Genomic DNA, 18,304 nt, shown 5'->3' on the forward strand with positions numbered 1-18,304 from the left:
CAAGAATTCACCTTTTATTTTAAAATATCATCAAGATGCAGATGCTCAGCTGGTGTAAAACCCAGGCATTGATTTCAGTGAAGTCTGATGTAGGCCCTGAAAATGTGGCCTAAGATCCATAACAATATTGACAGAAAGAGTACCTGTTCAAAGTAAATATTAACATAAGTTAGCATTGCAGGCGCAGTAATATTTAACACAAACTGTTGACTTTTTTTTTTTTTTTTTTTTTTTTAGTAGAGCATAGACCTTATCCATTCATCCAGACCTGCTGTATGTTCAGGTATGTGATCATTATTGCAACTGATATTCAGTGAAAGGTTTTCATAGCAACAAGACAGTGTGTGTTGATCTATTTATGGATTGTGTTGGTGGTGAATTTATTTGCTTCTTTCACAGCTTAAGTCATAGCATGTGGGGAAAAAAAAAGATTTAAAATTCATATAACATATACCAAAAGTAGTAAGTGCGAGTCATTTGTTTGCTCCCTTGATAATAGTATCCACTTAACTACCAGGACAGTCAGGATTAATAACAGCATTTCGATGGAATATTGCTCCCAGTCTAAGCAAGAATAAATATTCTGCTGTAAAACAAAGCACAAATTCTCTAAACGGTTGTAAGCTTTGTTGCTTCTTGCAACCATAAGTAAAGGACGAACCTTTGTTGCTCTTATATGCTACTTTATATATGCCATAACTGCATATCACATCTGTAATTTGCAATTCTCAACGTCGTTTTGAATTAACAGTGTAACAGTACAAGTGTAAATCGGTGATGTACCTTGTGATACTTTATAAAACTAATTATACACCTTTAATTGAACATATCCTAAAAAATGATTTTTTGGTTTTTTTTAGGATGATTTGGATTTATCAGACTTTTTATTTCATTTTCTTACTTGCTTCCGTTTACAGTGGTAAGTGAATATATGATTCCTAAGATAGGCACACAGAGTAACGCAACTCTTCTAGGAGGGGAGACAATTAGTAACTGCAGTCTATTCCTGAGAGAGCTGTTTTCATTCTTCTGGGTTGCGCTCGGTTAAGTTTGAGTAACTCGCATAACCCTATTGCCTTATGTGGAACTTTCTCATGGGGCTTTATTGACATGGTCCTGCCACCCTTCTATGCTGTCACCTCCCACAGCACACAAGGGACAATGCTACGGGCAGTTTTATCTGTCCGACTGAGGCTGCATCCAACTTGTATCTGGCATATTGCTGTGATGCTCAGTGTCCTACACCCAGCAGCAAGCTTAGCAGCTTTAGCAGCAGCTTAGGAAGAGTCAATGGGGGTTCCAAGAGGTTGAGTGGAGCCCCGTGCTTCTCAGCTGGCTTTTCTCTAGCCTGGTTCCCCTCCAGAACAAATTCGAGGTCTCTAAATTTTGCAGTGATGGGTGCTGGGGTGAGCTGGCTGCCTCTTCCCTGCTGCAGAGGAGCCACAGCCCTTTCCCAGGCACTGTCCTTGGGGTAGGAGCCAGCATTGAAGTCTTCTCCAAACTACAGAGCTGAAGTCTAAAATGTGCTGAGTTCCTACTGTGACAGGTTAGTGGGGTCTTCAATGTCAACAGGGTATTCTGCCAAAAAAGGAGCATCTGGTTCTGGAAAAGCACATATATTAATATATCGGTGTTTTATTTCAGCCACGGTGCAGAAGCCACTCAGCCCAGCAGCTTCACAGCAGCTGAGCTTCAGAGCCAACATCCTTTTCCATTTTTTTTTTTAAGAAACAAACCTCACTAACCTTTGGTCCTACTCACACATTGCCTTTGCGTGAAATTATGGATTTAAAAATTGTCTGTGTGACACCTGCGTACCATCATGCTTGAAAGACTATAGCAATGTGTGAATAACTCTAGAACCACTGGTTTTATTGTAAATTATTTTTTAGAATTCTCTTGATACACTGGAAAATTAGTGATTGTGTATTTTTTTCAATGTCAATCTGTGTTAATGATTTACCTTGTTCAGTTAACAAAAGTCAAACTACAAAAATTGCACTGCATTTCCCTGAAGTTCCCTGTTCTGATAAGTTATAACTAAGATCTAACACAGGTTTATCTTCAGTAATGTATTAACTGTTTTCTCAGAGCACAATTAGGTAACTCAGCTTTTTAGAAAAATCTGTTTGATAGAGGTAGTATGATTTAAGGAAATATTTTTACATGGATTGAAATCTCAGCAAAACTAAAATCTTGAAACATTTCTGAGGCCTAGGAAACATATATTTATTAAAGTATTTCAGAACTCAGACAGAGTTTCATAGTTTTACAGCATAAATCAATTTTTTGTGTCTTATTTTTACACTAGAAGGTAAATAAGATCCACAATGACTGATAGAGCACATAATTGCAATATTATTTTCTTTTGACTTTAGAATTCACTTACATTGTTCTAAGTAATAGAAAATAAAATGCTTTTCTATTAATGACAAATCTGGTTGAAGAAGCCCTACTGAGAATAATAAATACTGATTTTTAGAGAAAGATATCGAAAGCGTATATACCAGAAAATATGGATGTTTATAAGGTACACATTTTGTGTTAACGAGAAATTAACCTTTAAAAGATATTAGCATATCTTGCACATTTGTCTAATAATTATTTGTTCTTTTTGGGGGGGGGGGAAGTGTGTGTGTGTGTAAATTATATATCTTACCCATGTGTAGGAAACATAGAGTTACCTAAGTATAGTTTATAATCACATTAACAAATTGAAATTGACTCATAACATTTTAAAACTATAAAATCCAATACGATAGTTCCATTTGTTTTCATTTTAAATAGCTTTTGATACAGTATGATAGGTCTATTATAACAGATTAACCAGCTAGATAAGATGTTTTCAGTTGGGTTTCCTCCCATTCTGTAAAAACACAGTATTTTCTTTTTATCTTTTAGCTAAGAAAAAGCACTTTTGTACAGGAATAAAAATCAGCACATTTGCCGATTTGCTACACATTTAGAGACCAAAATACAAGAAGAGAGTAGGCTCCTCTGCAAAGCCAGCCCTCTCGTGTGTTTTAACAAAGAGATCTTACAGGCTCCTTCATTTTGAAAGGTGGGAACAGATTCGTGCTGCTTGGGTATCTTCATTGCAGCATGAGTGGGTTTAATTACAGAGTTCAAGATGGGATTGGTGATGAATTCCTGCAGATGTGAGGCCATAGTTGAGCTCATTTTTTTTCTGGATGGCTCCTGAGACACTACTCCTGTAACAGTATTTTCTTCATTGTGAAGCAGAGGGGATTCACAGTGAAGTGTGAGGAGCGGAGGTTTTATATAATGCTGGGAGCAACTGAAGCTGTGCACTGTGGCACTGTCTGTGACTCTGGCCTCTAAGCATCCCTAAACAAAATAGGACTGTCTTCCCGTACAACTAACTCTATTTGGTCTGTGGACGTCCTTCTTCTGGTTTTCCTCTTAATGGTGCTGGTTTTCCTCTTAATGGTACTGGTCTCTCTCAGAAGATGCTTCTGCAGCTCCTGAGATCAACATGAGAAGGTCCCTTCCCTCTCTGCTGTGCAGATCTGCCTTGTGGCCCATTCTGCTGCTCAGGCTTCTCTCAGCTCAAACTGCCCTGCTCCAGCATTGGGGACAAGGCAGGGAATTCGGGACACACCCTAGAGAGTTTTATTTCTACTGGAGAGCAAAGACAAGACTCTTAGAGGAACTGTGCTACTCACCTCCCTCACCTTCTTCTCCTGCCAAAGGACTCTCTTAAAAGCAAGGTCAATGACAAAGAGAAGCAGTGGCTTCACCCTCTTCTGGTGAACTGTGCACATCTCTAATAATTTATGCGTTTTATTATTCCATATCAGAATGTGTGACTCAGACCTATGAAAATACATACTTCCAGGGAGGTGACCTCGCCACGGTTTTTACACCAAGTGCCAATTACTGCCAAGTAGTGTGTACTTACCACCCCACCTGTCTGCTCTTCACCTATTTGCCTGCGACATGGACTAAAGATCCTGCAAAAAGGTAAAATGTTCATGTTCATGTGGCTTTTGCTTGTCTCCTGGGGTAGTTTTAGGAACTCGGTAACGTTTTGACAGAACACAGGCACGTAGGGGAGGCTTCAGGGTTGTAGTGGAAAACAATGTTGTCTATCTTTAAAACTGGTTTTCCAAAAGAGTATTTGCCTAAATTTGAAAGATTAAATTTGGCAATGCCCAGTTTTTCATGGTCAAATACCCACCTTTCCAAGGGAACAGAATTGACTGTGCACTCCTTCCTCCATAGCATGTATTTAATGTTGAGGGACAATGTGAGCAATCTCACATCTCCAATGGTCCCCTCTACTGCACCCCTCACCCCTCTCTTTAGCATATTTTTCTCACAATTAAGGATAAGGCTATCCTCCCTCTCTATGCCCAGTACATTTCTGTCCTCCAAACCCTGGGCTGTGCTTCTCGTTTTAATGAGATCTTTTGGAGCTCCCACAAACACTGTATATTCTCATCTGTCACCAAATATGCCATTGCCAACAAAGCAGATGGAGCTCTACCCTGTCTTTCTCCAAATTGCACTTATTGTCTAAATTTTAATGGTCAGGGATATTGGGCAGCCTGCATTTCACCTGAGAAACAATTAGGAAGGACTGTGCTGTAAAAGCTGTAAACTGCTACGTTTTAAAACACAGGTTTTCCTGCTACTTAAAAGACAGCGATACAGAAATGCTGCCAAAAGTGGATATGGAAGGAGCTATCTCCGGACATTCCTTAAAACAGTGTAACATCCAAATTAGTGGTAAGATATGGTTATTGACATGTATGAATTTTATGCTCTGTATCATGTAGCAGATGTTAGAAAATTAGCATTTTTAAACCACAAATACAATTAGGGAAGCAGCCAAGCAGTGATTGGTATATTCTTTGCCAGATTTCTTTCATACACAGTGTGCAAAATCTTCCACTTCAGCCCCAACTATCCACCACCAAGGCTCCCTAGAGAAGGTAACATGGAAATTATGCTCTTGCAGTCACTATTTCATTTGCTAGGGCCAAATAGGAGCACATGCTTTAACTGATAGCTACAGTTCTAAAGATTCATTTGCTACTACAGTTCCCCTCCAGCAAACTGCTCACAAGGCATGTGTGATGCTGTTTTGTAACTCTGTAGAGTAGGTACCCAGCAAAACAGAAGTGCATATTCACAGTGATGTTGCAACCTTCATGATTTTGTGTAATAATTTATGAGCAGCTCCATCTTTTAGTGTATGTGTGCTATGCACAGAGTCTTAGTGTGAGCACGCCATACCTGGGAGTTATCAGCAGGCATATTTCAAGTCTATTAAATGTGTTGTTTTAAATATGTTTAAAACTTGTATCATCATAATGATTTCGTTGAGAGGATAACAGCTCTAAGCATGTCATGGCACTGCAGAAAAACAACATAAGGAAGAATATATTTATTCACTTCCTGACCTTGAGACAAACTAGCGTCTTATGGATTTCAGGCTAATTCTTTAGTTTTATTGGTATAGCACCTCAATAAGCCAGTGTTAATTGGATATTACTTTACACAAGTTCTCCATTTCAGCTATTGACACACAGTTGTGCTTGCTTTTGCTTGCCACTTGCCTTTCAGAGCAGTCAGGACTTCCAAAAGACCTTCCCTGCCAACATCCTGTCACATTTGTATTTCTGAGTAGCTTTGGCCCAGCAAAATAGATTTCAGTGGAATGTAATTCTTTATGCTATATAGACTAATTAATATCACTGGAGTTACTCTAGAATCAGACTAATATCACTAAAATGAAAACCTACCCATGTATGTTTAAAACCCCCACCAAGGATTGGCTGACTTCTGTTCTGTGAAGAGATCTCACCAACCATGAGGCAAACCCTGCATTGTGCGTGGGGGGAAAAGCTATTTCAAACCCCACAGTCCCAGTTCTCCCTCTGTGGAGTGTAAATGAAATCTTCTGACTCAAACGGGAGAAGGCTGTTGCTTATGAGGACAGAATTTACCTTTTAAACTGCTCTATTAGTTTGGAAATGTGAAAGAATGTTTTAGGATTAATCCTGAGTTCTTGCTTTGATTAATGTTATCAAGGTCTCAGCTATAGCTATTAGAGCTCCACTCTCATGGAGGCAGCAGCACTCTCAAAGTCTGCTAGATTTTTCCTCTGCCGTGCAGCCCTATACTATACCTACACTTCTCATTTTGTTACTAGAAGTATATGTGAAATACGATGTAACTGAAGTGAGCATATGATGTAGAATCTGGATTATGAGGGCTGTGTCATATGAGCTGCTATATTTTGGACAGTTTGGGGTGCAGGGTATGGGAAAGAATAAAAGCACATTTTCAGAACTTGGTCTCTTTTTTTTGCAGCTTGCAGTCCAGATGTCCACATAGGACTGGATATGGAAGGGAAAATTCATGATGTTACTGTGGCTGACAGCTATCAACAATGTCAAAGAAGATGTACCAATGACAACCGTTGTCATTTTTTTACATATGCCTCAGAAACTTTTCACAATGCAAGCTTTCGGTAAATACAGGTTTGATCCCTCTCATTGGACAGTGCTGTGCTTTAGTAGAGTAAATCTCAGAGCAGCCTAGGGTGTGAGAATTTATTCAAGGAAATAATTTTTCCTTGACTTGTCATCCTTGCAATGTTTATTCAAAGTCACAGATAGAAAAATGTCTGTGGTAAATTAGCTTCCATTTGCCCATCAATGAGAAAACCAAACTTGATTATCATAGCACTGAAAAAATTTAAAATCCTCTGGAGATATTGAAATGCAAATTATATTGGTAGGTGTGCAGCATTAATGCTTTGTTAAATCTTGCTTTGCTTATTGCTCTGAAAACAGCATCATCAGAGCAGCCAGGGAAATGCTTTCATTTTTATCAGGCCTATTTTTGAGCCGTTAATCTTCTCAATTTTACAAGTTAAACTTTGTTCAGCTAGCTTTGTTACTTATTTAAAGATTGCTCTGGCCCATGGCCAGAACGTGTACCAGAGTAGGAATTACGGGGCTAGGTGGATGGTGTAGACCAAGAAAGATGGCCTTTTGTCTTACCACTTTCTTTATCCTTTGTCACTCAGTAAAAAATGCTTCTTGAAACATGCCAGTGTAGGAACTCCAACCAGCATAAAGGTGCTTGATGACATTGTGTCTGGATTCTCTTTAAAGGCATGCCAGCTTTCTGAAATGGGTAACTATTTAAAATCTCGGATTCAGTTTGGTTTTAAGGGCTGTGGATGATGAGGTGCAGTTTATCTCTGACATGTAGAAATGTTGCATTATGTAATATAATTCTAATAGAAACTTATTTTACCAATATAATTAGTACTCTCAGGCACACAGGAGATTCAGATCTTTTTAATTTTTCCATTTTATCATTCGTCTTACAAAGACAGTTGCATGCTTTGAAGATCATAAGATTAGCTTAATGAAATTGCACGTTATCTTTGTACTGTGAATACAAAAACGAAAGATAAAATCCCATCAAAATCAAAGCTTTCTAAATTCTGTTTGTATACTGTGTATGCACTTAGAAATTTTCAATGAAGACCTGTGGCTTTCTAATACAACTGGCTAAGATAAGGGATGTATTGTGTGTCTTGTGGGTGATTTGTGATGAAGCAGTGTCTGTACTTGCTCCCGCCATCATTACTCAGGCAAAACTCAAGAGTGCAGTGTGTGTTATACTTTCTTATTCTCAACTGAAACATCTTTACTTTTTTTTTTTCTTCTTTTTTTTTTTTTTTAATCTACCTCCACTTTGACTTATCGTGTGGTATTTTCCCTTCTTAATGGTGGTGATGTTCTTCTGCTTCCATATACCCTTATTTTAGCTCACAGCTAGTTTTCCTGTTTTCCCGTAGAAATCACATTTTGTATAGGCTCTGCATCTTTTTTTCTGTATTGATATGTTTTCTTCAGACTCTGCTAGTACTACTGTAGGAATAACCTTCAGAAACCATTTAAAAAGTAGTTTTGTTCAGATCTTAAAAATGAAGTGTGAAGAATTAAAAAAAAAGGAAGGAAAAGGAAGAAAAAATTTTTTAAAGAGAAGTAAACAATTTAGCTGTTCCTTCACTATGTGAATGAGAGAGAATGGAGGGAAGATATTTTTTTCCAAACTCTATCATTAAGATATACTAGAAAGACAGATATTCGTGGTTATGATAGTCATGACATGGCAGCAATGATCATAATTTTAAAAATAGATGCTTCCCTTCAAAACTTTTGGAATCACAGCAAACCTCTATGAACATCAAAAAGCTAAATTGTACCAAGAAACTTTCAGATTGCTTCAATCAGATTCTAAGACCACTGTAATCATCAATATTATGGGATTTCTCTGTCCCCTGTTCTACCATCCCCTCTTCCCTCTGCTCAGTAATGCTAATGTTGTTGACCATCTAACTGCAGTTTGTTTTCATAAAGAAGAGAGGAAAAAGAAACAACCCACATAGTTCTTCGGCATTTGTTGTGTCCTTTGCCATTAGCTTTCCTTCTCCTCTGAGCAGAACTTGAGCTCCTTTCTTAATGCTAACTGAACAGTACTGCATGTTTTTCTTTCAGGAGTTGTTCTTTCTTATTTGGCCTTTCATTTTGTGCCTTTGCCTTTCTGATTTTGTCCTTATGCTATTACACATCCACAGTAATTTGTCTATATTTCTGCCCTTTGCAAAGTACCTTCCTTGAGGCCATTGACTGTTGAATGATCACTGAACATGACCATTGAGGTCATGGGTTAGCTTCGCTAGAGTTCCAGATCCACATTTGTGCTTTAAATATGATTTTCCTTAGAAACTATCAATTGTCCTGAACTCTGTTTCCCCTTAACATGTCATCTTACCTAGTAATTGTCAGAATTAATTGACACTTATTTCTTAGTCTGCTGTGTTCCCCCTCCCCCGCTGCCCCCCATGTTCTTATTGTGTAATTTCTGTCCAGTGTTTTTTGAAAACCTTATCAAATTAACAGGAGCCACATTAAGCTCTACCTCTCTTGGTGCTTTTCCCTTTCTGTAGTTAGGCGTTCCCAGTATGTTTCCATAACTCATTGGGTAGTGTCGACTTGGCTGCTGCAGTTTCTCAACAGCTGCTGCCAGTTCTCTGCTGCCACCAAGTCATATGTTTCGGATCATTTCCTTGTTTTTACTGTCTTTACAGCTTGATAGTTTCAATAAACATCCTCCATACTGGTACTTCCTTTTTTCCTCCTTTTTATTGTTGCACTGGGATTTTAACTAGATCTTCAAGTATATCTTTGGAGATTGCAACTCATTCTTCTTTTTCTAAACATGCTGGTACTTCCTGTAACTCCTATATCTGTAGTTTGGTTGTGTGAATTATCCTGCTGAGCCTCTGTTATGTTATTTTGGTCATGTCAGAGGGCAAACTATACATTATTCCTGCTTATTCTGCCTACTTTTTAAATAGCATTCAATAAAGTGTTAAGAGGATCATCTCATTATTTTTCTTCTAGTCTTCCTATGATCCTCTTAGATATACCCATTACCTTCATTATTTTAGCCTTTGCCTAGATTATCATGATTTATTCCTAACTGTGGATTTGTAGACTGATCTCCACTGCTCTTAATTGAAAGCCTTTCCTATTAGATTAGCAAATCTGTATTCTAACATGTAATTTCTCTTTTTCTCTATATGAACCTTATCTGTTCTCAGCAGTCCTCTCCATGAGTTTACACACTCAAAAATGTTCTTGAAGAAATAGTTTTTGGTTAAAATGTGGTTTTATCTTTCCAGATTATCAGTAACAAAGGAAGGAAAATGTGAATAAGGATAGAAACGTATAATATGTAAACCTTAATATTCTAATGGCATAATACAATCTTTGGAATTTTGATATTTTGTTCTTGTTTTATACAGATTGTCAAATGGACATTTTTGAAGATCAAGAATTTTCAGGAATTAATATTACAAGTTTTTTCACTCCTGATATCTCTGTCTGCCAAACTATTTGTACATATTTTCCAAAGTGCTTGTTCTTTACATTCTTTACCAGGGAATGGCAAATAGAATCCCAAAGGTGAATATGACAACTAACTTTAATTCTCTAAGTCGATTTTTTTTTTTTTTAAAGCACACAGTATTTTTTTAACCACTATTTTCTCATACTTTTGGAAATTTTTGTTAAAAGGTTATTTTCAGTAAAGCACAGCTTTTTATGTTTTGTATTCATAAGCTTGTGATTTCCTGTGGGCATTTCATCTGTTCTCCAGTGTGATCAGGGGTTTCGTTTTGCAGAAAAGAGTTATACACATCAAAGAGACAGAAAGCCTCCAGATTGCTTTAATGACTTAAAGCTGAATTTTATGAAATTATCAAAAAAGTCATCTGGTCTCCTAGCAGTATTAAGTTATTTACTTGAAAAGATCTTCAATAAACTTAACAGGTTTAAAAAATGTTTCTATTGAGCTTTCACACTTATTAGTGAGAATAGTTAAAAATCTACATTCCACATGGAACTGAAGAACAACGTTTCAAAGGAATTTCAGGGAGAACCAAAGATGAGAGGGCATGTATCATCTAAGGTCACCCCTTCTACATATGCATAAATGCTGTACAACCTTTAGTAATACAGTCATATGACATTTCACAATATTACAAAAATTTAGTGTGAACTAGTGGACTCAGTGAATGCATTTTCATATGAAATACTTTTACAGATAGAAACTTGGAACAAAAAACCAAATTTAAGAAAGAACCTTCTCTTTCCAGTACCCAAACAATCAATTTTTAGATGCGAAAACAGGTTTAGTTATTGTAAAAAATTGTTTGTTTTAGAAATCTTTGCCTTCTCAAGACATCCACAAGTGGGATACCAGAGGCACTTACATCACGAGAAAATGCTGTATCAGGCTTTGGTCTCCTAAATTGCAGAAGATCCTTTCCTGGTAAACAATAAATTACAATTAAAATACTAACTTTAAATTAATCAAACTAATAGACTTTCTGATGCTTGGAATGCGCTCATTCTTACAGCCTGCAATTCTCGCACTTACATGCATATGAATTTTCTGGGAGATGAACTGAATGTCACTTATACTAAAGGACACAGAGCCTGTCAGCAGGTTTGCACAGATGTGATCCGCTGCCAGTTTTTTACCTACTTTCCCCTCCAAGATTCATGCAATGAGGAAGGGTGAGATATATTTTTTAGCTGTTCAAAGATTGCCGAAATAATAATTCCGCAGACTTGATGAGAGGGTGATGTATGTTATCATAATAACCTTTGCATTAATTCATTGGCAGAAAGTGTGAGTGTCACCTAAGAATGTCGTCAAATGGATCTCCAGTGAAAATAGTACATGGGCCAGGAAGGATCTCTGGATACTCACTAAGATTATGTAAAAAAAAAGCCAGCACCGGTGAGTAAAACTTCTTTTGTGTAAAAGAGACAGGGTTTAACTGATTTCAGGCCAGGTTTGCACATTGTAAACACCAAGAGTAGCCCTGTGAACTTGGTTTTAATAGACTTTATGATCATAAATCATAACGGGATTAGAATGTCTCATGTATCACCTTCTTTGCAATAGATCGGTCCCTATTCAGGGATCAGCAGTTGTCTCATCTTCATTTATCACTGGCAAGTGTAAATTATCTTTAAGCACAGGTTTGAATTATTTCTGTAGTGTGCATGCAGCATTCTGCAAGAAATATTAGGATCGTTGGAGGTACAGACTCTGCCCCTGGTGAGTGGCCATGGCAGGTCAGCTTGCACGTCAAGTTGTCTCGTCGGAGACATGTCTGCGGGGGCTCCATCATCAGCAACCAGTGGATTCTTACAGCTGCTCACTGCGTCATGAGGTGAGGCCTAAATGGAAATGTAAAAATACAACCAAAAATTTCATCTGGAGTGTGAGATAAGTTGAGACCTACCTTTCAGAAAAATAAAAATGAGAACTAGAATAAAATAAACTGTTTTAATGTAATCAAAAGGTGAACTTCTAATATAGACAATTCATATTCTTAACATAACTAGAACTCCATACTTTGTCCCTTTATAACATAGTATTGTGCTACTGATGCTAAATTATTTTAATGCATCTAGAAGATTAAATTCTAAAGCAGACACTAGATACCTACAGAAACTTAGATATTCTCATGCGATATTAGCTTTTCCTTACTGTAATATCATTTCATTTATCAAGGAAAATCTGTTGTTAGGTTATTACATTTTATAAACTTCAAATTACTTATCTCAGAGATTTCTCCATGACACTTAGGAAGGTGATGCTAATCTGATAGCTTCAGCAGCAGTTAGCTCAGCTAGTTAACTTATTTGACCTCTGTGGGGGTCCCATTAGGCTGCTCCTTGTACCTGAGTTACCTATCTCTGCCTTATATGAAACAACCAGATCCCAGTTGTCCTGGTTTTCCTTCAACAGTTTCTTTTTTATTTCTTTTTTATTTATTTTTTTTTTCAAAATTCTCTCTATCGGTCAATTAATGCCCTATTTTTAATGCAGATTTCAGCTGTAAGAATAAAATTTAAAGTGAGCAATATCCAAGCCATTGTTAATTCGTACTGATGCATATAGCCTGTAGTGTTAATCAAATTACCATCAGATTTGGGTCATTAAATTACATGTGTTGTGAACCGCTGATTTAATTGTCACACAGATGATTAATTTCCTTTGTTACATTGTCATCACCTGTAAAGCAGGTTATCCTGTCATTTAGAGAGTGGAAAGTGTAAGACTATAATGCAGTCTGGCAGAAAAAGGACCGGTAACAGATAAAGTGCTTCAAAGAAAATTTGTTGACCTAGCAACATGGTCCAAAATCAGACATTTTTACTCCTGCAGTGTTTTATGTTACCCATTATTGTTTTCATGTGGAATAGTATTGCCAATATTTTGCCTCCAGTGGCAAGCATTATAAAAGCAGTCAAACTCTCTGAAAAACCCCTATATAAAAAGGGGGAACTCTACCTGCTATCCAGTGTAGAAGTTACCAGTATTATAAAAGACAAAGGGAGAAGATATGCCTGCAAAATAAATATAAAAAATAGACTATGTTAACTGGAAATTATTAAGCCTAACTGGCATTTATGAATTCATATATAAAATCTTCAAATTTTTTTTAAACTTTATTTAAGAGAATTTTGCATCTTCTTCATTGCATATACCAAAATTTCTAGGTTGCCGTAAGAGTAGAATGCTACAATGAAATATCCCTTAAACTTACTCAAAGTTGAAATCATAAAGATTAGCTGGAACATTTCATATAGATCTATGATATTACACTTTCTAATCTATATTTACATGGCTAGTGTCATTTTCCTGAAAAACAAGTGGCATAATATACTCAAATTTCTATTCCCAACCCTTTTTTATTGCAAGAAAAGCTGCTGTGTTGGAATGAATGGAAAGAATCTCATTTACTACTTCAGGGCTTCAGGGCTTGCATTAGACCCTTGATTATATATATATATATATATATTTTTTTTTTTAAATAGGAGAATAGAAAATTAAAAAAGGCAGGGAAAGAGGATGAAGAAGGATCAGGACAATGAGAGTCTGAACATAAAGTAGAGAGAAAACTGATGTGGGGATGAAAATATGAATAGGGAGAGGAACAGAAAGAAGCAGAAGTGGAGAGAATGGACAGAATGAAATATTTTTTAGTTCTGAAAGTGTGAAAATAAAAAATGGAAAGAACGACCTCAGTGCTCTTCACTGTACACTCAGGAGTAACGGAAGATGTTGACAGCTGCACACAAACTCTAAATCAGAGCAAATATTTTGCCATAGAATTACTGTTTGTCTTTTTCCCTCAGTCTTGCGAATCCCAACATTTGGCGTGTTTATGCTGGTATTTTAAAACAATCAGAAATAAATGAGGATACACCCTTCTTCAAAGTGGAAGAGATTATTGTTCACCCTCACTATAAATATGCACGGACTGGATATGACATTGCTTTAATGAAACTTGATAAGCCCATGAATTTTACTGGTATGTAGCGTATTTCAGAGGAATTCTGAATATGTGCAGGATGACACAGGGCTGGTATTGGTATGGCAGTGCATGACACCTGGGCTGGCTTCCTTTAACATGCAGTTACTGGGGCTTGAGGAGAATCTCATTCTGCTTGCTTTGAAAAGAAAATGGGTGGCTTTTATTTATGTGACTGGAATGATATATTGTGTAAGGGACAAAGCATAACGTGGAGACTATCATCAGGAGTCGTGTAGGTACCCACAAAACCTTCATGTTGCAGTTGTTTCTGCTGGTCAAACTAATATTTTTAATCATATTTTAGATCTCCAACTACCTATTTGCCTGCCATCAAAAGAAGATGCTAACATACTTTATACTGACTGTTGGGTAATTGGATGGGGTTACAGAAAAGAAAAAGGTACAGATAAATATTTAAACAATGATGAGAAGCTGTCAAGCTGTAGATTACCTATTCCAGATCTTATTAATGTTCTTTAGTACAAATGTGTGCTCTGATGTTTTACAAATGCTGATCACTTTAGGGAGTTCTTAAGTTAGTCCAGTGACTTAATGCAGCTCATCTACCATGGCAGAGTAAAGGGAGAGATGGAGAGAGTGTCTTAACTGAGGAAATTTAAGGATATCAAATACAGCAAGACCTTTTGATTTCAGCTTATTATATGTGTGCAAGGAAAAGACTTCATTATTACTTTTTCATTTTTACTAAGAAACATTGAGTTGGAGGTTAAATCAAATACCGAAAATCTCCAAGCCAAAGAAGTTGCCAAAAAAAGGTCTGAGCTCATGATCTGAACGTGTGACTCTGATGTCAGTTATTCCAGTAGTAATTGCATAACTTGTTCAGTTTCATTAGTCATTTTCCTCCTTTACACTGATAGACATTTGATTAGAGTCAGGCCATGTTTTGTTTTGCTGTGGGTTTTCTTACAGAAAATTCTACTATGCTCTTGGCTACCATTATTTCTATCTGGCCAACATCGTAATATAATTGTTAATTAGAATCTGCTTCTATTAAGACATCTTAAAACATATACGAAATATGTATAAAATTATCACTAAATAACTCTGTGCTCCAACACAAAAATTGGAACAGATCCTAACAAATATTAATGAATTGTTTGAAAAAATACTTTGAAATGAAAGTAAGAATGAAACCTTAAAATATATGCTATACAGCCCTCAAATACATTTCCTTAGATTCTAGCTCAATGGGCTGGCAAAAAATAGTGTATATCTGGATGCACGCTCCTCTCTGTGCTCCCAGCTGAAAAAAAGCCAACAGACTTATCACTGAACTCTGTGGGATTTTGAATTATAGTCTGCACATACTACATGCTTTTTTTTTTTAATGTGATTATATTCATGTGACTTCAGAAATTAGAGATTGAAGAATGTTGCTTTTATGATTCTGAAGACTGATTATAAACAGTGCCAATTGCCTTTGTGTTTTGATAGTAGATGGTATTTGAACTCCTTTGATTTTATATGGAAGTAGGCCAAGTAGCTGTTAATTAGTTGAGTCTGGTTTTACATTTATTTATGTATTATATATATATGTATTTTATGTATATTTAAAAACCTTACTTAAACAATGTACTTTACTTTATATACCTTTCTATTTGAAGGCAGATATTGTATAGGCTAATTTTTGCTGTTAATTTTGAAGAAAACTCTGCTCTCAATTACTCGTATTTACTCTTGGTAAGCGACTAGGGTGTGAAGCAGCACAGATTTGGTGGTTGAGATGTTCCAATTCTATCAAAACACATTATTAAGAAATAATCATTAATAATACAAAGCAATGGTCTCAGCAGGAAGACAGGTTCCAAATGCCAATGTCCTGAAAGCTGTACTCATACAAGGATTCATTGCAAATCACAAGGGAGTTTTGAAACTTGCCCAGGCATGAGACAAAATGTGTCATTATAAAAACGTTCAAATTAGCAGACAAACTACATGGTTTCCTAATATAAAAAAAAGAGGAAGAACACTGTAATGAACATCCAAAAGCAGAGGCCTCCAACCTTGTGATTTCACTGTATGGGGATTTCTACAGTTTTAACTTTTATTTTGCTAGGAGCAAACATCTCTCTGTTCATACCATCTGTTACACAGGCCGTGTAGAAGACATTCTTCAGAAGGCTACTGTGCCCCTCATGTCAAGAGAGGAATGCCAGGCAAGGTACCGGAAGCGCAGAATAGATGACAAAGTGATCTGTGCTGGCTATGATGAAGGTGGAAGGGATGCTTGTAAGGTAATGAAATGAAGTAGTATGTAGTCACATATCCCAACCATTTCTTCAAATATATAATTGAATACTGTAATTAATTCTAATTGCCATTAGAAAAATATGGTTATCAATAGAGCTGTTGATTAACTCATCACTTTTGCATGTCAAAAGCACTAAAAATCAAAGTATATGCAAAATATTTCTTATGTGACATTGAAATCATTAGGGATAAATTCCAAAGATAAGAAACTCTGAGTGTGTATATATATATATATATCTCTTCCATTTAGGGAATAAAACAGTACTCCTTTGGAGTATCAGAGATCCAAAGAGAGCAAGCATAGCATCTTAAAGCATTTCTCCAACAGAAGCAGATTTCCTATGTGATGTTCTTACTTCTTAGCTTGTGAAAGCTTATTTTAAACCATCCACTGTGTACAAACCAGAAGGGAGGGTACTAGCAATGCCGTTAAAATGCATGGGGAAAGGAAGGCTAAAAACAGGCTGAGCAGATTGGTTTGTTCCTTATTAGAATTGAAAATGTCACAACAACATGAGTTCAGTGATCCAAATTCTCTGCTCAACTGTAAACTCATGCACTTCCATTAATTTAAATATTTTGAGTTAATTTATGCAAGAAGAAAATAGTCTGATTAGTAAGATTAAATTTTCTACCAAATACAGTATTCTCACTTTAAGCATTTAACAGTTAACATTTTTATGTTAAAATGTTACTGTTATTATGATCAGAATTGAGTAATTAGGAATAAAAATACCCAGAGGTGGGAAGTTTTCCTCTATGCCAATTAAGCTTTCTTTATCTGATACAGTGCACCAGAACATGGAGATGCTGTTCTATAAAAATAACATACTTGTTATTGTCTCAACAACTCGGAACAGCTACACTAAAGAACCCTATGTTCAGAAAGATCAGTTAGGAATAGGAAAAGAAAACAGAGAGGTGTTTTGTCCTGAGGGGGACAGAATCACTCAAAGAAAATAAGCCATATAGACAACTGAGGTTTGTGTACGAAAACCAAAGTCATAAGAGAAAATGCTGACATTTTTCCGATTTCTCTCACCACCACTTCACTGGATCTTAAATCAGTGTATGTAGATAAATTAACAAAACAAAACAAACAACTAAAACAAAACATAGTAGTTTTGAACCTTAATGTGAAGTGGAAATTTTTTTGCAATGACTGGAAAGTATTTAGAAGTCAATTTACTAGAAAAACAGAAAACCTGCTTCAATATCCTGTTACTTAGCCTTAGGTGAAAGTAATTGAAATCTAGGCAGTTATGCTGATGTTAACATTGCATGATGCTGCTTTTGATCAAGGCTTTCTTTGAGAGAGAAATACTGACATGAGCTGTTCCTTGCGTGCTCTGTCTTTTTCTCCTGTGACACAGGGGGATTCAGGAGGGCCTCTCTCATGCAAGCACGAGGAGGTTTGGTACCTGGTGGGCATCACCAGCTGGGGCGAAGGGTGTGCTCGCCCCAGGCAGCCGGGTGTCTACACAAAAGTTGCTGAGTATTCAAACTGGATTATAGAAAAAACTACGTAGCATGAGAGTTACCTACTGGTTCAAAGTGATGTCGTGAAATAATAACCCTAGGAACAACGTGATAAAGTGCATTAGCATTTTTAAATGGTGTTTCTTGTTAGCTTGGAATGTAAAAGGTGATTAAGAAAGCAGAAAAGCAGGAATGAATGAACTTTGCCATTACTAAATAAAAAGCAGTAATAAAAATAAAGTCTGTGGTCACTGATTTGGCAGAAAAAAAAATATGTCTGAACCATTGATTTCTTCTGTCCTTGCTAGCATAAAATAAGAGTGATGAGGTTACAGGGCATGTATGGAGATGAGAGCTGCTCCTGATTTCTGAAGTTTGGACACAGCAATGGAGATTTCACTCCCTTGTCCAAATTAGCTTGAAATGGGCCAACCAATTACAAACTTACTAAGGGGTAAGGGAAGTTGAGGCAGGGAGAAGCCTCTACAGTAGTATAAAACTCATTTCCTTAGGGAATTAGGAAAAAAAAAAGGTGAAAGTACTAGCTGAGAAAACAAAAACAGAGGCTTTGGCAAAGCTCTGAGGTAACAGTTT

At 36.6% G+C, this 18,304-nt stretch overlaps 1 protein-coding gene across 1 annotated transcript; it reads left to right on the forward strand.

Annotated features, from left to right (window-relative positions):
* Window positions 1-861: 861 nt before the first annotated feature.
* LOC135988314 (coagulation factor XI-like) lies at window positions 862-17,760 on the forward strand. The gene is made up of 14 exons (XM_065634198.1): window positions 862-919; window positions 3,822-3,984; window positions 4,646-4,752; window positions 6,343-6,502; window positions 7,064-7,173; window positions 9,863-10,022; window positions 10,781-10,890; window positions 10,979-11,138; window positions 11,249-11,364; window positions 11,629-11,803; window positions 13,779-13,954; window positions 14,262-14,357; window positions 16,076-16,215; window positions 17,605-17,760. Exons 1-14 carry the CDS (start codon window positions 862-864, stop codon window positions 17,758-17,760), a joined length of 1,887 nt encoding a protein of 628 aa, XP_065490270.1.
* Window positions 17,761-18,304: the final 544 nt, after the last annotated feature.

The sequence above is a fragment of the Caloenas nicobarica genome, chromosome 4, assembly GCF_036013445.1.
Source record: "Caloenas nicobarica isolate bCalNic1 chromosome 4, bCalNic1.hap1, whole genome shotgun sequence".
Taxonomy (NCBI): Eukaryota; Metazoa; Chordata; class Aves; order Columbiformes; family Columbidae; genus Caloenas; species Caloenas nicobarica.